The sequence below is a fragment of the Asparagus officinalis genome, chromosome 8, assembly GCF_001876935.1.
Source record: "Asparagus officinalis chromosome 8, Aspof.V1, whole genome shotgun sequence".
In the NCBI taxonomy this organism is placed as follows: Eukaryota; Viridiplantae; Streptophyta; class Magnoliopsida; order Asparagales; family Asparagaceae; genus Asparagus; species Asparagus officinalis.
The window spans coordinates 119,277,743-119,300,747 of NC_033801.1; the positions used below are offsets into that span (position 1 = coordinate 119,277,743).

Here is a 23,005-nt window from a genome sequence, read left to right on the forward strand (position 1 = left end):
TTTCTCCCCCCCCCTCCTCTTCCCCCCCCCCCCCCCCCACACACACACACACACACACACACCAAAACCAAAAAGCCCAAATTTGGCCAGCAATGGTAATGACGAAACCCTCGAATTCGTCGGAGTTCTCGTTAGAGGATTGGTCAAACAACAGATTGGTCTCCGACACTTAAGGCGAAGAGGTGGTGAAGAACGAGGCGGTGCTAGAGGAGGATGAGGAGGAGCTCGAGGCCGTCATAAGTGCCACAAGACCTCTAAGCTATCAATTTTTTAAAAGAAATTTATAATTTATGTTTGATCATGGAAAGATGAAAATATAAAGAAATACCGGCTAAATGTGATTTTTTTTTGTAAATTTTGATGTTAAGTTCAAGGTCGAGTAAGTTATCGAATTTTTTGATGTGAAGTTCAATATTTATGACGTTAAGTCTAATGAGTTACAACTTAAGTCTAAAGGCTTTTATGTTAAGTCATTTGGGTTGAATAATAAGTCTAAAGGTAGAACGTTAAGTGTAATTGATTATATGTTATGTCTAATTTCTAGTATATTAACTGCAATTGAGAACATGTTAAGTCCAAAGCTGTAACGCCCCGTCCCGGAATCCCGGAGTCGGAACGCTATTAGATCTGATGGACTGACCTCACAAACCACCACATGTCTTTTCAGCACGTTTTGTCCTCACTCACGCGCTCCCAGAAAAACTTCCCAGGGGGTCACCCATCCTAGAATTTTTCCAGGTCAAGCACGCTTAACTTTGGAGTTTCTAAGAGTTGGGTTCCCGAAAAGAAGATGCATTTTGATGGTATGAGTATTCCAATCAAATCTATCAATACTAATCACATCACCCTCTCAAGGGTGGGGTATTACAAACTCCCCCACTTAAACTCGCAACATCCTCGTTGCGCCAAATCATATCATCCAAGATCGTACCATCCGTGTGAGATTCTAGAGGTGGCTCCTACGGCCTCAAGAGGTGGCTCCCGCCCTCTCGACGTAGCACTTTGTGCCGCATAGCACTTAGCTCTCACAATTCCGGTTGGCTTTGCTCTGATACCATTTGTAATGCCCCGCCCCGGAATCCCAGAGTCGGTACGCTATTAGATATGATGGACTGACCTCACAAACCACCACATGTCTTTTCAGCACGTTTTGTCCTCACTCACGCGCTCCCTGGAAAACTTCCTAGGAGGTCACCCATCCTAGAATTTCTCCAGGTTAAACATGCTTAATTTTGGAGTTTCTAAGAGTTGGGTTCCCAAAAAGAAGATGTATCTTGATGGTATGAGTATTCCAATCAAATCTATCAATACTAATTACATCACCCTCTCAAGGGTTGGGGTATTACAAAAGCGTTCTATTGTCCAATTTATAGTATGTTAACTGCAAGTCGTTACATGTTAAGACCGAAGCGTTGTATGTTAACTCTAATTTATAATATGTTAACTACAACTCGTTACACGTTAAGTCCAAAGCGTTCTATGTTAAGTCCAAATTCTAGTATGTTAACTTCAAGTCGTTACATGTTAAGTCTAAAGCATGGTATGTTAAGTCTAATTTGTGTGTTGTCAAGTCTAACTCTATTTAATATTAACTCAAATTAGACTTAACATGTAATAAATTATACATAATATTAAATAAATTAGACTTATTATTCAGCCCAATAGACTTAACATAAAATTTTTGATGTTAAGTTCAAGTCCAAGGTGGAATATTAAGTCTAATGAGTTGGAAGTCTAATGAGTTGGAAATAAAATCCAAGGGCTTATATGTTAAGTCTATTATGTTGAATAATGAGTCAAATGGCTTGTATGTTAAGTCTATTAGGTTGAATAATAAGTTTAATTTATTTAATACTATGTGTATTTTGTTACATGTTAAGTCTAATTTGGGTTAACATTGAACAGATTTAGACTTGAAAACACACAAGTTAAATCTAACATACCATGTTTTAGACTTAACATGTAACGACTTGAAGTTAACATACTACAAATTAGAGATTTAACATACCATACTTTAAACTTAACATGTAACACACTTGTAGTTAACATATTACAAATTAGAGTTAACATACAACACTTTGGAGTTAACATGTAACGATTTGTAGTTAACATATTAAAAATTAGAGTTAACATACAGCGGTTTGGACTTAACATGTAACGACTTGCAGTTAACATATTACATATTAGAGTTAACATACAACACTTTGGATTTAACATGTAATGACTTGCAGTTAACATACTAGAAATTAGACTTAACATAGAACGCTTTGGACTTAACATGTTACTTGCAGTTAACATACTAGAAATTAGATGTAATATAAAATCAATTACACTTAATATTCTACCTTTAGGCTTATTATTCAACCCAAATGACTTAACATAAAATCCCATAGACTTAAGTTGCAACTCATTACACTTTACGTCATAAATATTAAACTTCACATCAAAAAATCCGATAACTTACTTAGACTTGAACTTAACATAAAAAATTAAAAAAAAATCACATTTAGCTGGTATATCTTTAAATTTTCATATTTCCACGATGTTCAAATAGAAATTATAACTTTCTTTAAAAAACCAATAGCTTACAGGTCTCGTAGAACTTGCGACGGCTTTAAGCTCCTCCTCGTCCTCCTCCAACACCGCCTCCTCCGCCACATTCTTCACCACCTCTTCGTCTTCAGCGTTGGAGACAATCTGTTGTTTGACCGATCCTCTGATAAGAACTCCGACGAATTTGAGGGTTTTGCCATTTCCATTGATGTAGGGTCTTAAAAAAAAGATTTGATTGATTCCTTCAACTGTATTAGTTTTGGAAAAAGACTCTATCGCTTGGTAAGAGTCATTTTATAATCACTCTTTCTCTCAAGTACAGAAGAGGAGAAGGTTGATTTGACTTCTCCTTTGTTTAATGTGGGTTCTTTAGGGCGATGGGATGCTTCACTCGATGCTCGTGTCGAGTTTGCTTTCCGTTGACGATTCAAATGAGGTTGCAGATAAACTTCAGAGTGTGGTAGAAGTTTTGTTGGATGAGTTTGAAGGCCGAACAAGTGCTTGATTGCTTGTAGGCCGAATATGCTGAGATCTTAAAGTTCGGTTCTCTTCTCCTGAGAGTTCGAACAAGACTGCCAATAAGCTTCGTCGTGTGGTAGAAGCTTTATCGGAGTTTGAATAACCGAGCTAGGATATTTGAGAACCGAGTGCACAAGATGCTAGGTTCGTCTCCTTGTCTCTTTTCTTGTAGCCATCAGTGGCTTTTTATAGAGGAGAATGGTTAGTAACCACCCCTTCAAAACGTGGAAAGTGAGCACAACCACGTCCACATTTTAAGCTTTAGTGGCTGACTTGGTCAAGCTGTGCAGGCGAGCTTGACAATTCAGGTGAGCTTGGCCGATCTTGCATGCGAGATTGGCGAGCTTGGCACATGCAGGCGGGCTTGGAACATGCAGGCGAACCTCATACGTGAACCTATCAGGCGAGCTTCATTCAATTCAGGCGAGCTTCAAGCATTCGGGCAAGCTTGGCTCATGCAGGCGAGCTTCGTTAGTTAAGCGTTCAGGCGAGCTTAACTTCGTTCAGGCGAAGCTCAATGTTTAGGCGAATTTGGCCTTGTCCACAGAGTCAAGTATTCAGGCGAACTTGACTTTGCTTATTTGATTTAGACGAAGTCACACTATCAGGTGGACTTACCTTGAATGTTCAGGTGAACAAATAGACTTGGCTTGGTTCAAGCGAACCCTAGTCTTGAAGGCGAAGTTCAGGCGTCGAGGAACATAACTTGCTGCGAAGAACGAATCATAACTTTCAAACTGTAAGTCAGAATTAGACGAATTATATATGAAAATTAACTATCTCGACGAGACGGGGCCGACCGAAGTTTGGTTTGTCGCCGTCTGTTTTACTAAATTCCCTCCGGTTTGAGAGATATTAGCGTTTTTATATGTTTTTTACTATTTTTGGTAATATTCTTGCAGGCGAACTTCTGAATTTCTCTATTAGGGATAAAGGCAATTTTATTTGCCTACAATTGCTGGCCAAATTTGAGTTTTTTTAGGGGAGGGGGGAGAAAGATAGAGTGAGAAAAAATTGTGGGAGAAAAAGAGCGAATAATATTAAGTTTTTCTAAGTAATATTAACCCCAAATTAACAATATGGAGGGAGCGTACACCTAAGTTCAGTGGTGACGGAGGATAATGTCGGTATCTGAGAGAAAAAAGAGGAAGAGAGAGAGACGAGGAAGGAGATGAGTTAGGAGAGAGAAGGAGAGGAGGAGTCATGACCATTAGATCTGGAAAGAAAAGAATGGAGAAGATAATGACATTTTGAGATTTTTTTTCTTTCTCTCTGTGTGCTTAGTTGGTAGGAAATAATGACTAATTAAGGGCTGAATCATTTGGATTTTGAGGGCTGAATCACACGTGGAAAACATTAAAGGGGTTGGTCATATGAAGTTCTAAAAATTGGGGCTTGACACAATTTTCCCTATTATTTTTTTGGGTGTTGGTTTTATTAATTCTGTCCGAACTTTAAGAGTTGGAAGTGCTCTTTCATTTGTTTGTAAACAATCATTTTATATATAATATTTAGTAGGGGATTTCGACCTTGAGACTGTTATTTCTCTGGAAAAAAAATCTTAATAATATCCAATATTGTTAGTTATATAATTGTTTTTTTTTTTTGAAAAAAAAAAACAAGGGATGATCCCTGTTCATTAAAAAAGATAAAATTGCTAATTACAAAAGGTGGACACGGAAAGTATCCTGATGTTAGTAGATAGAAAGTATAATTCAACTTAATAGGGACGTATAACTTTCTTCTTTCAAAGATCCGTGAAGATGAGGAGTGAGCCTTGCCGTCACTCACCGTTGACACAGATATAAGAAAGAACAAAAGCCAGCCATACGTATATTAAGTTGAACATAATTTCTATAAACTAACAAAACATTCCTATGAACATCATAAAACCTTATAGTATTCTAATTACAAAAGTGATGTAAAAAACCAAAATGATCTGATACAGATCCGATCAAAATTCAAACACTGGCCCTGCTTAGTGGGAAGGACTCCAATTGTTCTGCCAAACGCTTTGCAGTAGAGCTTCATCCTGCACATGTCCATTCATAAATAACCGAAATGGATACATTAATCATTGCTTTGTAAGAGAAAGCTCTTTGGTCGAAAATAAATTTGTTTCTTGTGTTCCAGATATTCCAGCATATAGCAGAAAAGAATAAACGCCATAAATCTCCCTCAATTCCTCTTAGTAACTCAATTCTATGAAGCAATTCTGACAAAGATAAAGGCCATTGGAATGGTAGAGAAAAAGCTTTGAAATGCTTCCAAATTTCCTTTGATAAAGGGCAAGAAAAAAATAGATGATCTCGGCTTTCAGTCTCCAAACCACAAAAAGAACAGATAGAATCACCATGCCAACCTTTAAGCAGAAGGATATCCTTGGTATGCAGTTTGTTATTGAAGAGGAGCCAATTAAAGAAACGAACCTTACTCGGTATGATTGAAAACCAAATAGTTTTGTAGATCGGAGATGAAATTCCTCTAGAGATTAGGAAAGTATAAAGAGATTTAACTGAATATAATCCATTAGCTGTCAGAGACCATTTTGGAAAATCCTGGTGATTGTTGATATTACAAGGTTCAATCGTATTCAAGAAATGAAGCCTATCATGTTGAGTGGCAGGTGATATACATCTTCTTTGCATAGGATGCCAAGTCCATAAATTGTTGTGGAGATAACCCTGGCTGCGAATTGGCACATTGGAGGATAAAGACAGCTTATATAAAGCAGGATATAAGCTAGCTAAGGAGTTTAATCCAAGCCATTTGTCCTCCCAAAATCTAATTTTCTCTCCTGTTCCTAGCCTCCAAAGCACATGATGGAAGAAGATGTCAGTATTGGAAAGAATACCATTCCAGAAGAAGGAGTGAGACTGATTAACCTTGGAATTTTGTAAGCATGAATTTCTATGTATATAAAGATGCCTGAGAAAAGCTCCAGTTGTAGAATTGTTGTCTAAACATTTCCAAAGCCATTTTGCTAAGAGAGAAGTATTGAAAACTGATAAATCTTTGACACCTAGGCCGCCTTCAGTTTTACTTAAGCAAACCTTTTTCCAATTGATCAAACATTTGAAAGCCTTCGTTTCAGCCGTGCCTGACCAGAGAAAGTTTCTCCTAAGCTTGTCCATATCCTTGATAAGCCATTTAGGTAGCTTGTAAAAGGACAAATAATATAAAGGAATAGAAGTTAATACCGAGTTTAAAAGCACAAGCCTTCCACCAAAAGATAGACAATTTTTTTTCCAGGTAGCCAATTTCTTATGCATGTTGTCTAAGAGAGGTTGCCAATCAGACTTTGTCAATTTTCCACATTTCAGTGGTAACCCAAGATATTTTATAGGTATGTGCTCCACTCTACAATTTAGCATGGTAGCAAGATGATTACCTCTGTTTGAAATTTTTCCGAAGTAAATCAAAGAAGATTTTGAGTAATTGATTCCCAGTCCAGATATCTCCTCAAAAATATAAAGAATAGTTTTCAGAATAGCGATATTCTTTGAATTGCTTTTGACAAACAGTAAGGTATCATCAGCATATTGAAGAGATCTCAATTGATTTAGAGGATCTTTGATACCAAGATCAGATAAAAGGTCATCATCAACATTATTACTTATCATTCTATTGAGCACATCCGCTGCTATATTAAATAACAAAGGAGATAAAGGATCACCCTGTTTAAGACCTCTATGGCATTTGAAAATTTTTGATGGATGACCGTTAACTAAGACCGCACAACTGGAAGAGGAGATTATATATTTTATCCACATACACCATCTATCCCCAAACCCTCTTCCTTTTAATAATGATAGCAAAAATTCCCAATCAATAGAGTCAAAAGCTTTAGTGAAATCAATCTTAAACATGGCAACTTCTTTCTTTCTCTTGGAGCAATAATGTATCATCTCATTGGCATAAAGAATAGAATCCAAAGTTGATTTTCCATTTTGAAATGCAGATTGCGTTGAAGCCACTAATCTCGGCATATGAGGTCCTAATCTGGTTGCCAACATTTTAGTGAAAATCTTAAAAAGACAATTGATTAGACTGATGGGCCTGTAGTCTTTCACCAATTGACTGTCTTTAAGTTTTGGAATAAGAGTAATGAAAACCTTATTCACTCTATGCAGACTTGATGCATCATGATAGAAAGAGTTCATGATAGAAATCATGTCTGTTTTGATTATGTCCCAGAACTTTTGATAAAACATCATAGAATAACCATCTGGTCCAGGCGATTTATTAGGATTCATTCCAAAAATAGCTGCCTTAATTTCCTTCTCTGAAAAAGGTATCTCTAAAGAAGCAAGGTTTAAATCAGCTTCAGGATATAAAGTGGACCAGTCTGTGTCTAAATTGCTTCTGGAAGGGAGACCAAAAAGATTGATGTAATAATCCAAAAAGGTCTTAGAGATATCTTTTTGATTAGTAATCTCCATACCTTGATGTGAAATGAGGGAAATATAGTTGGATTTTTTATGGAATGATGTTGTTTTCTGGAAAAAAGCGGTATTTGAATCACCTTCTTGAAGCCATTGGACCCTTGATCGTTGATGCCAATATGACTCTTCTTCCTTAATGATTGATGAAAAATAAGCCTTGAGATTTCTTCTTTCTTCTACTTCTATGTCAGAAAGGCTTCGATGCTCTTCTATCAAATCCAAATGATTGATTTTTGATAAGATATCTGATTTCCTAGATGATATAGACCCAAGAACTTTTTTCTTCCACCATTTAAGTCTCCGTTTAAGAAGATGTAACTTATTAATAAAAACATCCACAGGATTACCGTGACATTTGAAATTACTCCAACAATTATATACAAAAGGAAAGAAGTCTGAGTTGTGAAACCAACTTTTTTCAAATCTGAATAAAGGCGGAGCCGACTTAATTCCACCAGTATCAAGCAGAATTGGATAGTGGTCTGATCCCATAGATGGAGGCGAAAATTGCAGACATGAAGGAAAGTGCTTTTCCCAGTTTGAACACATGAGAAATCTATCTAATCTTGCCATGGATGGATTCAATCTTCTATTAGACCAAGTATAAGCTCGACCAGACAATGGAAGGTCAATAAGAGCTGCTGTAGAAACAAAATGTCGAAAAGAGTTCATCTCACAAGAAGATCCTATTCTACCACTACGCTCTTCAGATGACAGAGTGGCATTGAAATCTCCACAAAGTAACCAAGGACCAGATAAGATAGCACGTATTCTATGAAGTTCCCACCAACAAAAATCCCTATCTTCCTTATCAATAGGAGCATAAACAGAGGTGAAGATGAAACTCCAGTTAGATGGTTTGTGTAGAAGAGAAACTGATACCGAGAAAATTCCAATATATGATTGTAAGAGGCAGAAAGAATCTGTCCAACCAACAATAACACCACCTCTGGTGTCTGTAGCATCCAAGTGACTCCAATGACTTATCCTTTTACCACCTAAAGATCGAAGAATTCTATTCGATGGAGATGATAACTTGCTTTCCTGAATGCCAATTATATCTACCAAAGACTTAGAAATAAAATCTTTAACTATCTGACGCTTAACAGGATCATTAAGACCTCTAACATTCCAAGTTGCAAAAATCATTAAGAAAGAATGTGTAAAAACTCCCGATCAAACTTAACCAGATAAAATTAACTATCCAGTTGATATCTCTCCACTTCCTTAATCTTCAAATCATCCACAGATTGAACAGATAAAGAGATCCCACAGTTTTCAGCAATATTTTCAATAATTTCTTTAGATAAAGAATTAATGGGCATAGCTGAATTTTTTTTTTTGATGTACCTTTTTTAGCAGAGCGAATCATCTTTTTTGAGGTAGAAGCTTGCTTCAGAAAGCTCCTATGTTTATTGCTGAGGACAACCTTCTGAACTGAACGAGTTGAAGAAGAAGATCTTGCTTGCTTAGTAAACCCAGGTGGAACAGAGGTAGATGATTGGACTGCTGGTGTTTGATTAGAATTTGGCGGGAATGAATCTGAAGCTGAGTTTGAATTTGGAGAATCTATCTTCCCGCCAATAAAAGCTTCCCAAGTTGATCGTTCAATAAAGAAAGATTGTCCATTCCATTTTTGTTTGACTAAATCCAAGGGGAAATCACGGAGAGTATCAGGGATAGAATCATTACTGATATCAGTATTTTCCTGAACTTGCGCCTCTGGAATATGTAGCTGTTCCGATAGAATAGGTAATTGAAAATTTTTGTTACCTTTTTGATAATCTTCCTTATTAACCATCTTACCATTATGACTGTCCTTAAAATTCTCCAAATTCAAAATAGGTTCATTCACCAAAATACCCTTTCCTTTGTTCAAAGATGAAGGAGGAACTTTATCCATAACCTCTGGTAAAACATTCGCCACCGGACTATTCACTTCTGGAGCATTCACCTGATCTAGCCATTGAGATTCTAAGATTTCATCACCCTGAGCCTCCATAGCTGATAAGTGCATGCCAATGACTTACGATCCCAATTGACCCACTCCAATTGGAATAATATCTAAAAAAACCTCTCTTGTATATGAATCCACCTTAGAAGTATAAGAACATACTATTGTACGAGGAATACAGACTGCTGCTTTAACTTTGACCAGGATGCGGACGTCCTGTCCATTTAGCTTGTCTTTGATGTTCTTACATGCTCTGACCATTTCTCCAAAAGTCCCAACAATTTTTTTCAAAATGTCTATTGACCAGAAATGCAGAGGAAGATTCTTGATCTTAATCCATTGATAAAATGCTGAATCAATAATTGTCATACCTATGCTTTCATTCCATGGTGCCATCCAACCCTTAAAACTTTCAAAATTTATAGTTTTTTCATCTGTTGCTTCTGACAATTGAAAAACTGATGGGAATTCTACCAGAAACTGATTGTCTTTTAACGGAAGAATCTTACCAGACCACTTTTGCCAATTGAAAAACCATGCCAATTTGATTTTGATCAGCTCTAAAGATGGTGAGCCTTCTGTAATTGTAAGAATAGCAAAAGCAGCTAACACCTTAGCATTGGAGCATAGAGTATCAGAATCTGATAGATCAATCTTTTTGTCCTGAGGACGGAGATGGGATCTGCAATGTTTAGCAATGTGACCTACTTCATGGCACTTGAAACAGATAAAAGCTCCCTTTTTACAAAATTTTGTAGAATGGCGTTCATCTCCACAATTAAAACAACGATGAGGTTGCTTGGGCTCCATATAATCACTCGGAAAAGGATGTCGAAGCAGTTTATCCATTGATTTTCTTGTTCGTTTACGAACAACAGTGGTCCAACCCTGATCTGAGGCCGGTGCAGGAAAACCTAGCTTTTTGTGAAAAGAGCTGAAAGAGGAGAAAACTGGAGCTTTTTCAGACCAATTATAGTTATCAAAGAGAGAATTAAAAGGTCTAGGAAAGACCGGAGGTTGCTTCTGATGCATTGATAACTCTGAATCATTAACAGGAGAAGCAGGCAAAACGTCCTTTGTAAACTTTGAAATAACAAAACCCTTCTTGAGATCGTGGATTACCTGACGACGGGGTGACGATGCTAAAACACCACATTGGGAAGGAGGAAATACCTGGGCAGTCTCGTTCTTCCTAAGAGTACCAAATCCGAAAAGATTCTTGGTCATTCCCTTGTCGCCGCTTTCGCCTCTCTTCACAGTCGCCATCGCCATTCTTTGACGCCAGGTGTTATATAATTGTTTTAATAATTGTTAGAAGAAATAGAAGTGCCCCCTCCAACCCCAGTTCCTGGTTAGGCCTCTGATTAACTCCACCTTGTGTATGTATAATGTGATATATGATTGAACATCATTTTATTGGGGTACACATGAAGAATATGTGGTTGTAATATTTTTGAAGCCTAGCGAATAAGTTTCTCCATAGTGTAGCATAGGGTCCATTTAGCTTGATAGGACTACTGGAAGTAGGAAATAGATAGAAGAAGTAACTTCTAAATTTATGAAGTAGAAAGTTATGAAATTAATACTTCTTTTGTTTGTTTCACATATTTTTTGAAGTAGTGGAAATAGTACTTCTTATTCTTCATTTTTTTTTTTGGATAGCAATAAAAAGTTGTTAGGAAGTAACTAATAAAAGATATAGTAATAAAAAAAGATTATTTATCTTTCAATTAATGCACATTTCATTTACTTCTGGGCTACTTTTAAGCCTTGAGGGACGAAAAAAATATTTAGAAAGTAGGGTTGACGCACAGGTACCATATCAGCGTTTAAAAAAGTATTGAAATTATATTCTTCAAAGAAACAAACATATTTGTTTGTTCAGAAGTAGCAAAAATTGCCTCTACTTTTTTTACTTTAGCTACTTAATAATTACTTCCATGCAAACAAACAAGTGCTGAAACTCAAGCCTGCATTCATGCAATCTATATGAACATAAAGGCGAGATCACCCTTCTTTCTTTTTCTTCTTCTCACCCTTCTTTTTTTTTCCTTTTTTTTTGGCACGTGTGGTGTACATGTAACACAAAATTGGACACATTTATTTGTAGGATTATCAATGCTGGGTGAGGATTAGATTTTTAAGTATTTAGAATGTTTCTGATGATTGCTTTTAGCGGATTTGTTTGTGGAAAAATCCGAAGCAGAGTGGAACTTGTGGGAGTTCAAACCCTGCCAATAAACGATAGCATGCAAAAAGCTCTTGTTCTCTCTGGAAAAGTATGCTCTTCTGTTGCATAATGGATATACACGTAACATAAATTGCTTGAAAATCTCAAGAAATGTTACATTTCTTTCGTTTAATGCAATTGCATCCAAACATTGAGTTTCTGTAAGTTGGACATTTTTAGTTCCGACAAAGAATGAATCAAATCAAGAATTGAAACACATGTAATTGCTCTTCTATCCATAAAAAAGTGTCGGAATGTAAAAAATACAACTCAATCCTCACCACAACTTTGAAATTTTAGTGTGATAATTAGAATCTTTGACCAAAAAAAAAGAAAAACTAAAATAACTCCGATTCCTCCCTGTAGCGGGTGGAAAGTGATTGTCATGAACATGTTGGAGCTTCGCAAAAACATTCGAGCTGCATCCATGTTGTGCTCAGCGGAAATTTCGGCAACATCTCCGGTGCGCAAGGTGCACAACAAGAGATTAGATCAAAACGAAATTCTCGTTTCACCAAGGAAACAAGAATCGAAAGTGCAATATCTCAGCAAAGTGTGATATACACTCTTCCTCTCATCAGTTCTAGGACTGACCTATCGAGGGAACCTAAACAAGCTATTACAAATCACAAGACAGCAAGACAACGAATTTTACGTGGTTCGGCAAGTTGCCTACGTCCATGGGGCAATGAGGGGGGAGATCTACTATTAGAGTGAGAGAATACAACCAGGGTTTACAATCACACAACTTAAACCCTCAAACAAGCTCTCAAATCCCTCACACAAAAATCTCTCTCAAAAGGGGATGCACAAAACCCTTGACAACGGCCGACTCAGCCTCTACCGAATCCCTTCAGCACGCCGAAGAATCAATCTGCTTTTTACCTGTACTTGCACAACCACCTTTTTTTGTTTTTTTTTGTTCTCACCTTCTGCCTATTCACAGCCCTAAGAAAAAGAAGAGGTATTTATAAACCTCTCTTCGGGTGGGCCATCACCACGCGGTCACGAGAATCCGCGTGAACTTCATGAAGGTGGCCCCCACATGAACCCAAAGTTTTGCTCTTCACACGGTTTTCCTCTCCACGTGGCCCCCACTTGCTTCACAATTCTCCACCTCGGTGAAGTTTTTCCAAAACTGAGCCGACACCAACCAAACCAATTGTCTCACTTGTTGCGTCCAGTACAAAGTGAAATAATTCACGACAACGAAATCAATCCACAATAAGCCGAGAACCCAAATGAGAAAGCGAACACTCTCCAAATATCGGTATCAACTCACCAACTAGGCTGTATCATAAATGATTGCCTACGTATCCTCTTACCCAAGGAATCAAGCCTTCACGTAGTTCACCAAAATGGCCTCCAAAGATCTCAACACCGAAGAATGTTCAAAAGCTCCAAACAATAACCAAACTTAACACCTGAAACAACTTTGTTCAATATATCCGCAAGGTTGTCCTTTGTGTGAATTTTCTCCAATATGACATCTCCATCATCCAAGACGTCACGAACAAAGTGAAATCTGACATCGATGTGCTTTGTGCGTGTATGATAAACCTGGTTCTTCGCCAAATAGATAGCTGACATGCTATCATAATATACCCGAAGGGTCTCCTGTGCAATCCCCAAGTTCTCCAATAATCCACGCAACCATAAAGCCTCCTTAACAGCTTCAGTCACCGCCATATACTCTGCCTCTGTAGTAGAGAGAGCCACTGCAGACTGAAGTGTACATCTCCAACATACTGGTGCACCTGCCAATGTAAACACATATCCTGAAGTAGACTAGCGTTTGTCAAGATCTCCAGCATAATCTGAATCCACATAATCAATACAATCTTACACATTCTTCTCATCCTTCTCGAATACCAAACCAACATCCACGGTGCCTTTAACATACCGTAGAATCTACTTCACAGCCTCCCAATGACCCTTCCCGGGGTCATGCATATACCTCGATACCATGCTCACGGCCTGTGGTAAATTTGACCTCGTACACACCATCGCATATATCAAGCTACCTACTGCACTGGCATATGGGACCTTCGACATATAATCTCTGTCCTCAACTGAAACAGGTGACATCTTAGCTGAAAGCTTAAAGTGGGGAGCCAATGGAGTGCTCACTACCTTTGCATTATCATCAAAACTGAATTCCTTCAACATCTTCTGCAGATAACTCCACTGTGTTAGCTTCAATCTCCTCTTCGCCCTGTCTCTTTCGATCTTCATACCCAATATCTTCTTCGCCTCTCCAAGATCCTTCATCTCAAACTTGGATGTCAACTCCTTTTTTAGCTTTCGAATAGCCGAAGAATTCCTGGAGGCAATAAGCATATCATCAACATATAGTAACAAATAGATGTAGAGGCAATAAGCATATCATCAACATATAGTAACAAATAGATGTACTCACCATCCTGTAGCTTGTGCATGTAAACACATGGGTCATATGATATAGTAACAAATAGATGTACTCACCATCCTGTAGCTTGTGCATGTAAACACATGGGTCATATGGGCTCATCGTGTACACTCGGCTAATCATGAAGCTGTCGAATCTCTTGTACCACTGTCGCGGCAATTGGTTCAATCCATAAAGAGACTTCTTCAGCTTGCAAACCAAATCTTTTTTTCCTGCAGCTTTGAATCTCGGTTGTGTCATGTAGATCTCCTCATCTAAATCTCCGTGTAGAAAGGCTGTCTCCACATCCATCTAGACCAAATCCAAATCCAGTTGTGCCACCAACGCTAATAAAATCCGAATCGACGAATGCTTCACAACGAGTGAAAATACCTCGTTGTAATCAATGCCCTCAAGCAGTGCATATCCCTTGGTAACCAATCTGGCTTTGAACCGAATGTCCCCAATAGAAAATCCCTCCTTCTTCGCATATATCCACTTACAACTAATAGATTTCTTACCCTTAGGTAGCTTTGTAAGTTTCCAAGTGTCGTTCTTCTGAAGAGATTGTATCTCCTCCTCCATAGCTTCCCTCCACCTAATTGAATCGGGGCTAGACTCTGCCTCCCTGAATGTGGATGGAACCATATCATCAACGACCTCCACTGATAATACATATGCGATCATGACATCATTATACCTAGTTGGCCGACGAATCACCCTTCTAGGTCTATTTGCTGTAATAGACTCCAGAACATGACCCTGCTCCTGAGTCTCACAATCCACTGTATTCTCTATCTGCCTGGTGTCATCCCATCTCCTCCCAGTGTCACCTCTGTAGGAGTCTCGATGGATTCAATGCTCTCTGGAGTGAGTGGAGTCACATCATCCTCCACCTGCTATGATATCTCCCGAACCTGGTCTTCCTCCACCTGGTGAGGAACTTGAGGCTTCATCATGTACGCCTCGTTAAATATGACATCCCTACTAATAACTATCTTCTTGTCCTATGGATCCCATAACTTGAAGCCTTTAACTTCATCTCTAAATCCTACAAAGACTGCTTTCCTCACTCTCGGATTAAATTTACCATCACTGATATGGTAATAAGTAGGACACCCAAATATCCAAAGCGACTCATAGTCACTAGCTACCGAACCAGACCAACACTCCAACAGAGTCTTCCACCATATCGTAGTGCACGGTAACCTATTCACGAGATGGCTCACATAAACCAACGCCTCGGCCCAAAAGAATCTAGTCAATCCACTATGCGTCATCATACATCGCACCTTCTCCAGCAAGGTACGGTTCAATCTCTCAGTCACCTCGTTTTGTTGCAGTGTCTCTCTAACTGTGAAGTGTCGTCTAATGCCATGATCCCAGCAAAACTATAGAAACAGATCACTCTTATACTCTCCACCGTTATTTAAACGTAGAGTCTTCACCTTTCTACCTGTCTGCAGCTCCACTTTCTTTTTTCACTCCACAAAAATATCCAGGATCTCATGTTTATACTTCATAGGGTATACCCAATTCCTCCTGGAATAGACATTAATAAAAGTGACAAAATAGTTAGCTCCACCAAGTGATGTGTTCTTGGAAGGACCCCAAACATCTGTGTGAATGTAATCCAATGTATCTTGAGTGTTGTGAATAGCGGTGCCAAACTTCACCCTAGTCTTCTTCCCAATACTCATACAGCTACATCTTTCAGGTCTTAGCACCTTTCAATAACCCCTGTTTTGCCAATGACTGCAGGGACTTATCTCCTGTGTGTCCTAGTCTCATGTGTCATAATATGGTAGTGTCCTCATCTGTAATGATAGAAGCTGCCTGATACGGGTGTATCTTCTCTTCGGAACTTAACGATCCTCATGGGAGCTTGAGGATAGATGATTCTCATGATAGCATGAGGATAGATGATTCTCAGGTGTCAAACAGTACAGGGGAACGCAGGTTAGAGCGAGGAACGAGGCAGAGAATCGAAGAGTCAAAGTATCCAGATTTCAGCCTGTGAGTCGACTCATACATGTACATGAGTCGACTCATCAGGTTGAGTCGACTCATGCCTGTCATGAGTCGACTCACGAAACTAAGCCTAGTTCGCAGTTCGGCTCTGACCAGTCGACTCATCATTTTATAAGTCGACTCATTAGTCATGAGTCGACTCATATGCAGTTTTGAGTCGACTCAAGAAATCAAGCCTTGTTAGCAAAAGTTTCTGACCAGTCGACTCATCAGTTATGAGTCGACTCATATGAGGTCATGAGTCGACTCATAACTGTTCATGAGTCGATTCATCGGAGCTTTCCAGATTCGTTAAGGACTCTATTTACGCGTTTTCCTGTTTGGGTTGGGCTTGGTTATTTACCACTTTACCACCCTCGTTTGTACACCTATATAAGGGATTATTTTAGGGTTTAAAACAATCAGAGAGTTTAATCAAGAGAGATGAGATTGTAATTGAGATTTGGAGAGCTTGTTCTTTAATTCTAGAGTGAGATTATGAGAGATTGTAAAGTGCATACTCATAATGTAGAGAATGTATTTTCCTTCGCCCAAAACCTGAGTTATTCTTGTGTTCTTATTGTTTTCTCCTTAACCCACCTTTGATAATTCCGCGATCAAAGGTGTTCGCACGACAACTCGTATCAAGTTGGTATCAGAGCGATCAGATCCTGCGAAGGGGGGCATCCTGTGTATGGTTCTGACTCGATCGCAATACAAGAAGCTAGGCGATGTCCTTATTTCATTAGAAGAGGTCTAGAAGATAAGGAGGGAGAAGATGTCTGAAGTAGATAACTCAGCAAGACTTGATGACGCTATGGAGAAGTAGATAGAGACGATCGGGACTACTCTTACTCAACTCGTGGGTCTCATCAATGGAGGGGACAAAAAGGAGGAATCTTCTCTACTCTTACTCAACTCGTGGGTCTCATCAATGGAGGGGACAAAAAGGAGGAATCTTCTTCGAAGGGTAAGAAGAAACTTGTTAGAGGAATCTTCTTCGAAGGGTAAGAAGAAACTTGTTGAGTCCGATGAAGAACGCGAGAAATCAGATTCGGAAGAAGAGGTCGATGTTGTTAAGTCTGCTTCACATACTGAGGGTAAGAATTATTACCAAAACTTGAAGATTGATTTCAAAGTGGAGATTCTTGTTTATGATAGGAGTGTCAATGTGAAGAAGCTCGATGATTGGATTGAGCGCATGGAGATGTACTTCACTCTCTACGGATATTCATCCAATGAGAAGATCGTGTTCGCAACGTTGAAGCTTTCGGGGCACGCGTTGACATGGTGGAAGTCCTATTGCAAACAGGAAAAGAAGACGGTGTCGTGGAACAAATTCAAGGAGCTACTGAGGAAGCACTTCTATCCTGTCGGGTTCCTCGAAGAGCGTTGGTACAAGTGGTACGGCTTGCGACAAAGATTCAATCAGACCGTTCAAGAGTATACGACGGAGTTCCAGCAGCAGGCGATGGTTCTAAACATCGCAACGGATGAATACTCTATTTTTATGAAATACATGGAGGGTCTGAATGATTATATTCGGAAGGAGATGAAGCTGTTCACGGTCGAGACGATTGCAGAGGCGAGCGTGAAGGCAATTACCATTGAGGGCAAACAAAAGAAGGGCAACGAAACGAAGGGTGATTCCAAACAGTTGGGAGGCAAGTCTAGTGGCTCTCAACATAAGGAAGAGAAGAAGAAGAGTGATTCGGGGAAGGCAGGATTGACATGCAATCACTGCAAGCAGATAGGGCACGTGACTGATCGTTGCTGGGAGAAGTACCCCCATCTGAAGCCGAAAGGGTTGAAAAAGAAAGAGGAGAAGAAAGCATACGTGATAGCGCAGGGTCCGAAGGAGGTTTCCGGGATGACAGAGCCCAACAATAGCCTCAACCTTATGGCGGGGAAACAGACCGCGAAAGAAGACGACGACCCGAGGGAGCAGCTCTTTGTTTTAAAGTTGCAGGTCAAGACCAGCTTAGTGGATGCCATTGTAGATACATGGAGTCAGAAGAACCTGATATCTGAAGCACTAGTACAGAAGCTGAGATTGAAGACGGTGAAACATCCGAAGCCCTATCCATTAGGGTGGATTCAGAAGGAAACGGGATTGAGTGTGGTGAACCAGTGTACGTTCAGATTTGCACGCCATGAGTCGTATATTGACGAGGTCACATGCGACGTGGTTCCGTTGGATGTTTGCCAAGTTATTTTGGGCAATCCTTACTTGTGGGATAGACACACGGTATATGATCGACGGGCCCAAAAGTATACGTTCACCAAGGATGGCGCGCAATTCATTTTTCGTTCGGCATCTCTTCCGCATGAGACGAGTTTGGTGACTGTGACTCAAGCTAAGAGGTTGGTGAATGCGGGCAGGAAGTTCGTTTTGTTGTTCATTCGGTCTTATGAAGAGCAGCTGAGTAGGATATGCATGTCCACCTTGAGCAAGCTTCAGGAGGGAGATCTTGACAGTTTGAAGGCCAAGTATGCGGGCTTGTTTTCGGAAATCACGGGACTACCACCACGACGAGGTGTAGAGCATGAGATTATGTTGACCAGCGAGAGTTCCTTGCCAAACATAGGCCTATACCACACATCAGTACAGGAGTCCGAAGAGATCAAGAAACAGGTTCAGGAGCTCTTAGAGACGGGAGTGATAGTGCCGAGTTGTTCACCTTGCGGGTCGCCGATGTTATTAGTACCCAAAAAGGATGGAGGCTGGCGCATGTGCGTGGATTACCGGGCACTTAACAAGATAACGATCAAGAATCGTTACCCACTACCACGGATCGATGATCTTATGGACCAGTTGGAGGGAGCGAGGTTCTTCACGAAGTTGGATCTGAAGTCTGGCTATCATCAGGTAAGGATTCGGGAGGAAGATACTTGGAAGACAGCGTTCAAGACAGTGCCTGTTCGAGTGGTTGGTGATGCTGTTTGGGTTATGCAATGCTCCACCGATTTTTATGGGGCTCATGAATGATTTGTTACGACCTTTCATAGAGGATTTTGTGATTGTGTACCTTAATGATATTTTGGTGTACAGCAAGACCTGGGAGGAGCTTCTTGTTCATGTGGAGAAGGTGTTTATAGTGTTGCAGGACGGACAGCTAAAGCTCAACGGGAAGAAGTACGAGTTTAGGAAGGACGAATTGGTGTATCTTGGCTTCATCGTGGGGAAGGGCCAGAGGAGGATAGATCCGGGTAAGGTGGACGTGATCACGAAGTGGCTGTCGCCGAAGACAGTGACTGAGGTGAGAAGCTTCATGGGAGCTTGCCAGTATTTGCGCAAGTTCATTCGACATTTTTCGACTTATGCGACACCGTTACATGGCCTCAAAAAGGCTAAGGTTCAGTTCGAGTGGGGGAGGACGCATGAGGAGGCTTTTCAGTTGCTAAAGAAGAAGATCTCGAAGGCACCGGTGTTAGCTTTACCGAATTTGCAGCGGACTTTCGAGGTGGAGACCGACGCGTCTAGTTATGCGATGGGCGCGGTGTTGATTCAGGATGGGAAGTTAGTGGAATACCATTCTAAGATGTTTACGGGTGTTATTGCGAACTACCCGACCTATGACAAGGAGTTCTATGCACTTTATTAGACGATTAAGCATTAGCGGGTGTACTTGTTGGGGAAGGAGGTGGTTGTGCACTCGGATCACAAGCGGTTGGAGTTCTTACATGCCCATACGAAGCTACAGCAGGTGCGGCACATGAAGTGGATGTCTTATTTGATGGCTTTCAACATCATTATTAGGTACAAGAAGGGGCGACAAACAAGTTGGCTCATATGTTATCTCGTCCGCCGGTTAGGGCTTTATTGGTGACGACGCGTATTCAGTCCTTGGTTCATTTGGAGTATGTACAGTTGTACGCATCCAGTAGAAACTTCGATAGTGTGTTCGAGCAGGCGAAGGCTGGTCAAAGGGGGGAGTATGCACTTGGAGAAGATGGCTTGTTGTATCGTGGGACATCATTATGCATTCCAGAGGAGGATGATAGGTTGCAGTGGATTAGGGAAGCACATACCTCGTGTGTGCAAGGGCATTTTGGAATTCAGAAGACGCTTCTCAATCTACGGCGACATGTGTTTTGGCCGCGGATGCTTGATGATGTGACCAAGTATGTTAGAGGGTGTAAGTTATGCTGTATTTCGAAGCCTTCTAACATGAAGAGGGGATTGTACCTACCACTATCGGTTCCTTCTAGGCCGTGGGAGAGCATATCTATGAATTTTCTAGGAGGGTTGCCGACTACCAAGCGTGGGCATGACTATTTGTACGTTGTGGTGGACCGGTTCAGTAAGATGGTGATTTTGATTCCTTATAAGAAGACCGTGACGGGAGCGGGTGTAGTACAGTTGTTCTTTGAGCATGTGTGAAAGCATTTTGGGTTGTCGAGTTCGATTATTTCGGATCGGGACAGCCGGTTTCTCGGGCATTTTTGGGATTCTTTATGAAGTTTGATGGACACTAAATTGAAGAAGAGCACGACCTTTCATCCACAAACAGACGGGCAAACGGAGGTAGTCAACCGGACTATGGTGCATATGTTGCGGGCGTATAATTTCAGGCATCCCCATACTTGGGATGAGAGCTTACCATATTTACAATTTGCTTTTAATCAGGCGATTCATGGATCTTCGGGAAAGTCACCGTTTGAGACTTGTTATGGATTCTTACCGTCGAGCCTATTTGATCTCGTGTTTTCGAGTAAAGCTACGACAGACGACAAGGAGGGGAATGAAAGACAACGTGCTCAGCGATTTCTGGAGAAGATTGCGCATATTCATGCCTCGGTTGAAGCACAATTAAAAAAGTCACAAGCAAGATACAAGGCGAAGCATGATCAACATCGGGTTCCTTGTAACTTTGGCGTGGGCGATATGGTGTGGCTGAAATTGGGTAAGGAGAGGCTGAAAGGAGAAGGAAAGAAGTTGAAACCTATTCGTTATGGTCCGTTTTGGATTCTCGATCAGATTGGCGACAACGCTTTTAGGCTGGATTTGCCGCCTTACTTAGGCATGTATTCGGTGATCAATGCCGAGTATTTAAAGTTGTTTGAGCCTCCATTGCTGGATGATGAAGGTGATGACAAAGTGATCTTGCCACATGTTGAATATTTATGGTTTTATAGAGAGGAGCCGCTGAAGGAAGATTGCATTTTGGAGCAAAAGACGACCATGACGAGACGGGGGATGAATGAGTCGTTTCTCATTGGACGTCAAGGTCAAGTTCCTAGCAAGGCTAAGTGGTTCAACAAGGAAGGAGGATCTCGCGAGTTTCCTCAGCTGAAGTTCTAACTTGAATGGGACTTCAAGTTCCTAAAGGGGTGACCCATGATACGGGTGTATCTTCTCTTCGGAACTTAGCGATCCTCATGGGAGCTTGAGGATAGATGATTCTCATGATAGCATGAGAATAGAGGTGTCAAACAGTACATGGGAACGCAGGTTGGAGCGAGGAACGAGGCAGAGAATCGAAGAGTCAAAGTATCCAGATTTCAGCCTGTGAGTCGACTCATACATGTACATGAGTCGACTCATCAGGTTGAGTCGACTCATGCCTGTCATGAGTCGACTCATGAAACCAAGCCTAGTTCGCAGTTCGGCTCTGACCAGTCGACTCATCGGAGCTTTCCAGATTCATTAAGGACTCTATTTACGTGTTTTCCTGTTTGGGTTGGGCTTGGTTATTTACCACTTTAATTACCATCCTCGTTTGTACACCTATATAAGGGATTGTTTTAGGGTTTAAAACAATCAGAGAGTTTAATCAAGAGAGATGAGATTGTAATTGAGATTTGGAGAGCTTGTTCTTCAATTCTAGAGTGAGATTGTGAGAGATTGTAAAGTGCATACTTATAATCTAGAGAATGTATTTTCCTTCGCCCAAAACCTGAGTTATTCTTGTGTTCTTATTGTTTTCTCCTCAACCCACCTTTGATAATTCCGCGATCAAAGGTGCTCGCACGGCAACTCGTATCACTGCCAGACCCTCTGTAAATGTCTTGCCTTTCAAGTAGTATAGAAAGTTTTTCTTGACTCCTCACATCACCACCATAGAATCCTTCGTAACCTTCGTTGTAGCATCCTCTAAGATCACCCGATAACCAGCTGCCTCCAAAGTAAAAAGAGAAATGATGTTCTTCGTCAACTGCGGCACGAACATCACTTCTTTTAATTCCCTCACCACTCCGTCATGCATCCTAATCCGGACTGAACCAATACCACCAATAGGGCATACGTGACCATTTTCCATAAGCACGACATCCCCTTTTTCCAGCTCCTCAAAGCTAGAGAACCAATCCCTCCTAGGGCATATGTGATATGTGGCTCCTGAATCCAACATCGACTCCGTGGAGTCGACATAGCAAACCGACGGTAGTGCAGGGCACGAATAGCCCGAAGAATCTGACTCTGAATGTTCATCAATAGCTTTTGCAACATTCACTTCTGAAGCTTGTATAGCTTTCTCCTTATTCTTCCCGGCTATTTTCCTTCCACTTTGGGCAGTCAATCTTCCAATATACTTCTTCTTTACAATACCAATATTAATTTCTACCAACACTCTTATGGGCATCTCTATTCTTCGATTTTGAGCGGTTGAACTGACGGCGATTTGAATCACGGCCTCGAACCGCTAGTGCATCTCCTGATGCCTTCTCGGAGGGTTTACCATCACTCTTCCTCAACTCGTAATTCACCAAAGCTGAGGTCACCTTCTTATAGCTAACAGTAGTTTTTTCATTGATCATAGTGAGAACGAACGTACCATAATCATCATCGGGCAACGAACACAAAAGTAACATCGCTTTGTCTTCATCCTCAACCATGATATCCACATTGGTCATATCTGAAAGTAGCTTCGTGAAATTATTGACAT

The 23,005-nt window shown here is 40.5% G+C and overlaps 1 protein-coding gene across 4 annotated transcripts in view; it reads right to left on the bottom strand.

Moving 5' to 3' along the window:
* The window catches only part of LOC109822970, an 11,514-nt gene extending 708 nt beyond the window's left edge, over nucleotides 1–10,806 (bottom strand). For 2 of the 4 annotated variants that reach the window (XR_002242336.1, XM_020389258.1), the window contains exons 1-2: nucleotides 8,868–10,806; nucleotides 4,738–5,104 (exon numbers count right to left, since the gene is read on the bottom strand). Coding sequence is in view for 2 of the 4 variants with exons in the window: in XM_020389258.1 (XP_020244847.1) it covers nucleotides 5,100–5,104; nucleotides 8,868–9,534 (672 nt within the window). In the remaining 2 variants the exon portion in view is untranslated. Of the gene's footprint in view, nucleotides 1–4,737; nucleotides 5,105–8,867 lie in introns of those variants that run through there. The other 2 variants (XR_002242337.1, XM_020389256.1) reach the window with 1 other exon arrangement.